The 9744-nt window shown below is 33.5% G+C and overlaps 1 protein-coding gene across 1 annotated transcript; it reads right to left on the bottom strand.

The window, feature by feature from the left end:
* Positions 1–271: 271 nt before the first annotated feature.
* On the bottom strand, positions 272–9304 carry LOC110662340 (DNA-directed RNA polymerases IV and V subunit 4). Its single transcript, XM_021821288.2, has 11 exons — positions 9181–9304; positions 8893–8995; positions 5709–5780; positions 5510–5569; positions 5286–5384; positions 3610–3721; positions 3454–3531; positions 3300–3333; positions 2218–2286; positions 631–731; positions 272–501 (listed from the first exon to the last, which is right to left on the bottom strand). Exons 2-10 carry the CDS (start codon positions 8969–8971, stop codon positions 657–659), a joined length of 678 nt encoding a protein of 225 aa, XP_021676980.1. The 5' UTR covers positions 8972–8995; positions 9181–9304; the 3' UTR covers positions 272–501; positions 631–656.
* Between the last annotated feature and the right edge of the window lie 440 nt (positions 9305–9744).

The following is a 9744-nucleotide window of genomic DNA, read 5'->3' as shown; positions in this document are numbered from 1 at the left end:
GGCTTTGGGGTCCTGAACCAACCCTAAAAAGTTATCCAGTTCTGATTCAGTTATAATTTCATTCCAATTTTTATTTTAATCAAATCCAACAATTGAAAATTTTTCAGTTCTTTAAAAAAGAAACATTTCAATTTAATATAAAATCGAACCAGCTGATTCTAGTTCAATTCAATATCAATTTTGGTCAATCAGATTTTGATCAGTTCACTCTTATTTCAGTTCTGGTCTGAACCAACCCAGCTCCAATTCCAAACCAGACCGCAGCCAGATCTAACTACAATAAATACACAATCATTTTCCATTCACCAATAAGTTATTGCGCTAATACGTTATAGAAAGGTATTGCATCAGTCTCAACAAATTACATGAGGAGCAGAAAAAGTAGGGAGTTTAGGGTTCATACAAATGCCAATCACCATCAGAACAAGTAACAAAAAGATTGGCTATTTGCTTCCCATTTTGTGAACCTATAATGCACAAGCCCTGTCCATACGGCACAATCTGCATCTCCCAACCAAAAATGTAATCCACAGTTAATCAAATGACATCCACGAATTATCTACTGCCGTAGACCGAGGCAGAAATATCACCCTATCCGACCACAAGCATCACAAAGAAAATGGAACTCACCTTGTATTATTCATCCTTGATGGGAATCATTCCTGCTGTTTCAGATTAGCAAGCTCATCCAAAACACCTTTGACAGGCTCTGTAAGCATGTTTTTCTTTGACTAGAAGGAAAGATGAGAAATAAATATATTATATTAAAGAAAGAAAAATCAAGAACACATTACACAATTCAAGGCAGCTTTGCAACCTCAAATAGCAGCTTAAAGAAAGCAATACATGGGACGCAAAATTATGATAATCAGACAAGGAATAATGACTTTTTGAGTGCCTAATCTTTTGGAATTTTATTTGTCAGCCTGAATTAATTTTCTGTAATTGAGCGATTGCATGGAACAGAAAAGAAAAAAAAAATTGCAACCAAATTCCTTGCAATTTGCAATTTTTTCAGTGACAGAGTACCATAATGGATTAAAATAACAAAATAATTGGCTTCTTTTGCCATATCAACATAGATAAAAGAAGACGAACTATTTTAATTAAAAAGGAAAGTCATTTATGTAATCCTCACCAGAAATCTCATCACCTCCATCCATTTCCTTCCTACTTTACTCTTTTTCTAACCCTAAATCCAATTAAAATAATTCCTTTTTTCAAAATGGGTTATGAATGTTATATGTTTTAAGACAAAGACAAAGTTGGAATTCTCTTTTTTTTTTTTTTCAAATTTCTTAAATTACAATCTTCTGCAAGCATGAGGGTCAAAATGACAACAGATTATACACATACACACTTTTTATGAACCTGCTATCATGACATGTAAATCCTTTTTTTGCACTATTTTAATCCATAATGGCACTTCTAATCACTAGAAAAGTGAAAAAATGCTTGACCACAAATTTCTCTATTCAAACACTTAATTGCATAAAAATATAGTTTAGGTACTCAAATAGAAAATCTCAAAAAAAAAAGGTATTCAAAATGCCACAATTCCATTCAACGATCAATAACATAAGAATAACTTTATCACCTCCAACTTAACTCTTCCATTAAAGGCACAAACCTGAAATAGCATGTGCACATGCACATAGAGGGGGGAGAAGGGAGGGAGGGAGAGAGAGAGAGAGCGGAAACAAAGAATTCTTCATGCACAGGCAAGTGTGCCAATGTCCATGGACAATCACACACACACAAAGATTATTAGGATAGAGAGAGAGAGAGAGAGACAGACAGAGAGAGAGAGAGAATGGAAATACAGAATTTTACATGCTTAGGCAAGTGAGCCAATGTCCCTGGACGATAGACTGCTTTTCTACCTTTAAGAGGAGAATAAGATATCCCCATTTATAGATGTATTAGAGTTATTCCTTATATAATAGGAAAAGCCAAAAAGGAAACTCTTAATTACAAAATAGCCTCCAATAATCGGAACTGCCTTTGACTATCAATGGCAGAACCTCCTCCCCTTTAGCCTTCCTCAGTAAACAGTTTTTTTTTTTTTTTTTCCCTAACAGAAATATAAGCCACAAATTCAGCAGTGCATTACCAACTTATGACAAAATAAATGACCTTGGACTTGTGTAACAAAACATAAATAATATCCAATGCAACATACTTGTATACTAAACTATCAAGTTAGATAAGAGATACCTTCAAGGATGGGATTAGTGCAAAAACTTCATCAACACTTTCAGGACAAACGTTAGCTAGCACACATATCTGCAGACATAAATATGGATTATGGAATCAAAGAACTACTTTGCTTTTCTTCTTTAGGGTGAATTACTATTTTCCTCACGAGGTGTGACAAAATATGCAACTTCATCCTTGCTTTTTTAAAAGTGAATAAAAAGATCCATAACATCTGATTCCATCAAACATTTAGTCCTTTCATTGGGCTAGCCACATACCCACCATTTAGATAAAGTGATACATCACAATTACCCTCACATACATATCATTAAGACATTGACCAAAATAAAATAAAAACTAAGATTACATGGCTGAGCTTTACAGGAAGACCAGACCTCCTCCCTCTCTCTCATTTTGCTCTCCCTTAAAGTGGATTTTTTTGTCAATCTTCCTCTTTCTACACTCTATAACCCAAGCATCACCCATACCAATAGAGGAAAGCAGAATGTAAGGTACATATTCCACTACCTCCAAAAGCCATCCTTTTTCTATTCATCTATCTTTCTCCTATGAGAATCATGCTATAAAAGCCTCCACATTGTGCCTCATTGATCACACCCAAACAGAAATCCGGAAACCAAAAACCTATACTCATCTCTGCATCAAAATATGTCCTTGATCCATCACCTTGAATTACGGCGAATGCAATTTGAAGAATGAAAACTATTCATTACTTCTAATGACAAAATTGCCAATGAACCATAAGATGCTTCCCAAACCCACCCAAAAGCTTCTGTCCACATCGCTTTTGTTAATTACATTTATTTTGTCCCTCTTTAATTACCAATTATCTTTTATTTTGTTATTCAAGGATAGTGATGGAATTATAAATTTATTTGAATCTCTTTTTTTTCTGTCTTTTGTCTTTGACTAAAATATCTAACAAAAGATCTAAATGTTTAATGGAATCCAATATTAAGGACCTTTTAGTTCACTTTTAAAAAAGCAAGGATGAACTAGTATATTTCATCAAACTTTGGGAGAAGAAGAAATTGACCCTTTTATATTCCCTGAAAACCAAACCAGGTAAAGAATGATACCTCCCCATCAGAGACACCATGCTTTTTAAGGCTCCTGATGTTTGAGTTAAAAAAATTCAACAGCCAATGGATCACTTAAAAAATGTCATATAACATATAAGCAATAGCAGGTGGTCATAAAAAAATAAATCAGAACATAAGAAAAAAAGGATACTCAAGAACTTGTCTGACAGATTGGGGATTTGTATAACGAGCACCAGTCTTTGCATAATGCAGGGCCTTGTCAAATGACCTGAAAATAAAGGAAAACTGTAGCAATTCAATATACCTCTAAATAAAAACAGTAGTTTCATATATTATTATCACTTACACTGGAAGTTTGACTGTGGGATCTCGAGATAGTAGAACCATCTGCCCCTGAATTCCATGCAAGATTTGTGAAGCCTCACAGTGCATCAAACATTTGGCATTCTTAGGAATTTCTACAAATACACAGAAAATGTAATAAATAGGATCAGAACATGATGGATAAAATGGAGGAGCGCAACAATTGTGCTATGCGATTATAGGATCCCTCATAAAGTGAAAAGTAAGTTTTATAGAACTATGGTCTAGCCAACTATGATGTATGCGGGTGAAAATTGAGCATATAAGATATAACATACTTACAAGATGAATGTGGTAGAAATGTGGATGTGAAAATAGATGTCTAGTAACACAATAATAGATAAGCTTGAAATGACCATATCTTCCAACGGTGCATATGCAACAGATTGGGATCAAATGAAAGAGTCAATTAAGATGGTTTGGCCATATCCAACATATAGCATTGAATGCCCCAATATGAAAGCATGATAATTTAGTGGTGAAAGGAGTGGGAAGGGAAAAGGGAGACCCAAAATGACGAGGAAAGAGGTAGTATCCAACGATTTAGAATTTTAGGATATAAATGTAGAATTTGTTTCAAACAAGACTTAATGGCAAAAAAGAATCTACATAACCAACCCCAACTAGTTTGGGATTAAAACTTAGTTGTTATTGTTGTTGTACACAGAAAATGTTGCAATAATATAACATTTCCCAAGCAAAAGACATTTAAGCATTAGTGAATAGCTCAATATAAAGAAATAAAGAACAAAAATATGTTCTATGATAATTAGTCAGGTATGGAATAATAAGATCTAAATGAGTGATAGACACAAAGATTAATGTTCCTACCTAATCCCAAGCAACAGGGGACCACCAAAAATACTACACAGCCCTAATATATTTGGAGTGGTTTCTGAAGATAGATTTTTCTACATAGTTTCATGCTGTTTGGCTGCTTAGTAGTCTCCTCTATAGAATTCCAATTAGAAATTAAACTATTTTGACATAATTTAAAACCGGAGACAGAGGGGCGAGGAGGAGGATAACAAGATGAAGGAGCTTTCTTGAGATTAGTAAGTATCTGACAAGAAGCAATAGATAACAGAAGAGAATCAGGAGCAATATTGAAACACCTAAGTCCAAAAGCTCAAAAAGAACTAACTTTTTTTTTTTGGTGATCACCGTGCGACATCTGATCTCTTCTATTGCAAAATTAAGGACACCAGCTACAGAAAAAGTACACAGAAAAAGGAAAAGGAAATGCAAGACTAAGGGACATCTAATTGAAAGAAAAAGGAAAATATAAGTCAGCGCCAGCCAGCATCATTAACTATAATCATAATAAAATTTAACAAACAATGGTAAATTAGGCAGATGACCATGAATACACATGTATATGTACCATTCTTGAATCCACAATGGCCTACCCAGTATGCTAGAGAGGATATAATAATAAACACTGACAGACTTAACATTAATTTCTAGCTCATTGTTTGAACATGGAAAGTAAATACTTTCTTTCTCCCCATTGGTATGTCAAAAAATCGAAAACTAGAAAATGATACAAAACATCATATGCCACAAGATTGAAAATAATTAGTGAATTAATAGTGCAACAAATACCACTAAGTAAATCATTGGATGAAAGATATTTGTATAGCCAGGAGTACTGCATACCCTGCTCAACTTTCAGTTCAAGTGGTTGTGGTTCTTTAGTCGAAGGCGCCTTCCCAATATTTGAAATCCTGTCACCTTTACCCCCTTTGCTCAAATTACCTAAAAATTGAAATTATTAAGTAGGAAGAAATCAACACAAATGAAATGGCAAACCATGAAATAACATGATATGAAATTTGCTTGGTGATAAGAAAAACAATGAAATAGTTCAAAGGAAGTAGGACCTTTAGCAGCTGGGGCATCCAACTTTCCATTAGATTTTGATAAGAAATCAAATTTGTCAGCTGCCAAAGATACAAAAAGTTCAATTAGACACAGCAAGGAAAGGTTATAATAGTAAAATAAATTATTATAAGATAATTGCCTCAAAAATATTACATAAGAAAATCGAAACAAGAAAAACTCAAAAGGAAATATATTAACCTTCAGAATTGAACTGAACTTTCCTTCCTCTCTTTGACTTTGCAGAGCTGTCATCTTTCCCTTTTATTGACGCTAACAAAGGAATTCAAAAGAAGAAGCTTGCTTCAAAACAAGGAAATATAATGATCCAAAAACAATTCAAAGGAAGGGGGAAGCAATACAAAGCATGCATTTGTGTATTATAAGATAGATTGATAAGGACTTAGCACAAGATTCCAGCTATAATAATGCAGTACTTGTTTAATGGATGACCTTGGAGGCATCTCTTCTCCAGATATAGATTAGAAGCAGGCAAAAAAGCGAAAATAAATGTTTACTGGCACAAACCCACAACAGAAGAGGAGAAGTGATACAATACAAAGAATAAAAAGGAAAGAGTTGGATTAGTTAGAGTTGTTAGGAGTCAGTTGTAACAGAATATAGAAGTTACATAGATGAGATGTATAAATAAAGATTCTTGATAATATTGCAATGTGTGTGATATGAATAAGGAATTTATTCTCTCTTCTGATCTCATTCTCTCTTTCAATCTTCTGTGTTTCTCCCTTTTCTTGGTTCAATTTCTCTTGGTTTGCATCAATTGGTATCAGAGCTAATAGTTCTGGGCCATGGGTTCTGCTGCTAGTTTTTCCTCTTGTCTTCCTCCTTTCTTGATCTAGGGTTTTCCCTTCTCTATTCTTTGCCAGCAATTCTTGTTCCTCAATTTTCTTTCCATTTTCCTCTGCAATTTTCTAAGTCCATGGCAGAGGAAATTTATTTTCAAGAATAGAAGAAAGAAGTTGCAGCAATGATCTCGGAATGGGAGCACCGTCGAGAAGCCCAACTGCAAGGTATGATGAGTTAACTCAAATCTTTAATTCTAAAGATAAGTCATCAGAGTATACAAATGGAAGAAAGTTGTAGTGGGTCAAAATTTAATGGTGAGAAGGATGAGGTTGCAATAACCATTTCAGATGTTGATTTGGAGGAAAATGAGACTTCTTCTAGTGGAAATGGTGTAAAGAATACTAACGAAGATGATAATTATGTAGAAGAAGCACTCGATGGTTCTCCTGGTTTTGAGGAAGTGAGTAGTGGGACTGAAGGGAATCTTGATGACTTTGATCATGATGGCGATTATTGTGATTGTGTTGTTGATAGAGAAACCTTTGGAATTGAGGGAGTAGACAACAAGGAGCATGTGCAAGATTTTTGTGGTGGGCAGCCCACTAGAAAAAGAATACGAGTCTAAGAAGATCATGAAGTTGAGAAGATTCTTGCCAATTCCATGTGGGGCAAGACAGGAATGCCTTGTCAAGAAATTGATGAGCCAATCATTGAGCCAAGTCTTCCATTGATTGCAGCTGGAGAGACTATAAGCTACAAGGTTCTTACCATTGCAGTAGGTGTTCGAACTTTGAAGCTTGAAGAATTTGACGCAAGTGAATCAAATGCTGAAAATGATTGTTATTTACGAGATTTAGCTGTTGCACTTGAAAGTAGAATAGGGTGTTGGAATCTCAAGAAGAATGAGTATGAAATAGGGCAAAGACAAAGGAAGAAAATAGGTTTCCTTTCAACAAGGGTGGGTACATGTCAACAAGCCATATCTGCATTCTTCAGAGTTCCTTGAGGACAAGTAACTTTTAAAGGGAAGGTATTTATACAATACATAGAATAAAAGGAAAAGAGTCTTGATAATATTGTAATGTGTGTGATATGAATAAGGATTTCATTCTCTTTCTTTTCTGATCTCATTCTCTCTTTCATTCTTCTCCCTCTCTCCATTTTCTTGGTTCAATTTCTCTTAGTTTGCATACTGGTAATAACTAGCATGAATGTCATGCTCCAAGATTCTAATGAAATCTCATCAAACTCAAAGCGGGAAATACACTTGCCAAGAAGTGATTGATGCTATTATGGGTTAAGCAAGATTATTGGTATAAGAACCAAACATGCTTCTGGTAGGTAAACCTATGACAATCTTAGGTGAAGGTCACAGGTTGAATAGCAAGCATTGCATCTCAAAAGAAAAAATAATTAAATAAATAAATAATGATGATGATGATGATGATGATAAAACTTTTTTCAATAATATCCAATTCTTCTAATTTTATCCATTCCCATCACAAACTTTAATTTGTGTTATAATCATATCCTGGGTTAGACTTTTTGTTTTTTTCCAAATTACATTAATTTGTTAACAAGGACAAGCAAAGCTATAAGCTTACATTGTGTTCAGAACAAGCTAATATAAGATAAACTATCCTTCCTAGATCAGACATAAGATTAGCAAATCAGATGGATCATTGCCACAGATAAATTTTCACCATCATGTCATATTGGGTGAATTACTCTGTGTCCCAGATTTTGCCATTATTCGCCAAGCAGTCCTTGGATTTTAAAAATTATATTAGTTAGTCCCTCACTTCCCATCTCTATACAGTTGATAAGATCTTTAATTATGCAAGGAAATCAGAGAGAAATTAAATAAGAGAAATTGAGAGAAAAGAAAAGAAAATTAATTTGTTTTATGATATTTGGATAAATTATTACAATAGAGGAGATATTATACCTTTTTTTCTTATATCTATTATATTGGAGGAGAACATTTAAACATTTACCATCAATTTCACTTCGTTTCTTTCCTCTATTTTATGTGCAAACAACTCTATTTTATGTCCAAACAAGAGAATTATTTCTCTCCCTCCCCATTTCCCTCGATACAAACAAAGGATAAAAGCCCATCTAATGAGAAAATTTTCTTATTATTATTTATATATTCCGTCCCTGTCAGTACTTTGAAAGATGGAAAGACCATTTATAAATGGAATCCAGAGGTCGGGGCTAATTAATGTAATTGTCAAAATTCGAGGATCAATTAGTGAATAATGGCAAAAACTAGAGACGCGGAGTAATTCACCTTATCATATTCTCTCCGCGAGGTTAAGTTTATCCCCAATTTATTCGTCTCAGAGAGTATCAGATTTTAATAAGGTGGGGGGAGGGGGGGGAGGTTGACACAAACTTGCCGCAAGGTTTTGGATTATTCTTTTTGTCAATCTTTATTTGTGAAAATTTGAGGATTTATGATTTCGTTTGTTTTATACTCATTACAAAATGTCTCTAAGAATGAAATTAAACAAAGAAATTGATAAGAACGAGAAGGGGGGGCGGTGGAGAGAGAGAGAGAAGGGGTCCAAACCATCATTAGCAGGAGTGGACTTGAGAGAAGATTTGAGCCCTTTACTGGGAAGTGAATACCCTTTTCCTCCCTTTTCCATTTTCACCCAATAATAGTAGTGCTTCTGCAACCAAAACGCAAATGTTGAAGCAAGAAATAAAGCAATGTGTACAATCAACCATCAGATGATAAACCCCATTGGGTATAGAGAAATACAATACGGCGATTAGAGAGAGAGAGAGAGGGAGAGAGAGAGAGGAAGAACAAGGAGGAGGAGGAGCAAACGAGAAGTAAAAACGAGGACGTTACCGGAAAATGAAAGGACAAAACCACCGCCTGAGTCTTAGCCGTTCAGTTGACAGAGGTGTTTAATTTGGTTTATAACTCTATCAAATCTTCTCGGCAATATCTTTTCATATATCAATATATATATATATATATATATATAAACATAAAATTAGAATTATATAAAAATAAAGAATTTATTAAAATTAAATTATTATATAAGTTTAATAAGTGCATGAAATTAGAATTATATATGAATAAAGAATTTATTAAAATTGTGATGAATTATTAAATAAAAATTATTATATAAAATTATATTAAAATAAATAGTTTATTATTATTATTATTATTATATTCGTATAAATTATTGTTTAACTAATGGTAAATTTTTATTCAATTTGCTCTTTTATTTTTTTCTTAAAATAAATAAAATTTTATTATTAAATATTAACAATCTTCAAAAGAAATTTAGAATTATTATGTAATTTCATTTTCTTAACCTCATATAATTTATTCATATATAAATTGAATAGTTATAATGAAATTAATTATAACTTTTAAGTCTAAATTTTTCTTTTAGTTAACTAT

The sequence above is a fragment of the Hevea brasiliensis genome, chromosome 5, assembly GCF_030052815.1.
Source record: "Hevea brasiliensis isolate MT/VB/25A 57/8 chromosome 5, ASM3005281v1, whole genome shotgun sequence".
In the NCBI taxonomy this organism is placed as follows: Eukaryota; Viridiplantae; Streptophyta; class Magnoliopsida; order Malpighiales; family Euphorbiaceae; genus Hevea; species Hevea brasiliensis.
This window is presented reverse-complemented; position numbering and strand designations above follow the sequence as displayed.

Coding starts and splice junctions, on each gene's coding strand:
- LOC110662340 (XM_021821288.2), bottom strand. CDS start 8,971: ATGGAAAAGGGAGGAAAAGGGTATTCACTTCCCAGTAAAGGGCTCAAA. Junction 5,570..5,708: donor AGTTCAGTTCAATTCTGAAG/GTTAATATATTT, acceptor TATCTTTGGCAG/CTGACAAATTTGATTTCTTA. Junction 3,722..5,285: donor TGAACTGAAAGTTGAGCAGG/GTATGCAGTACT, acceptor GTGTATTTGTAG/AAATTCCTAAGAATGCCAAA.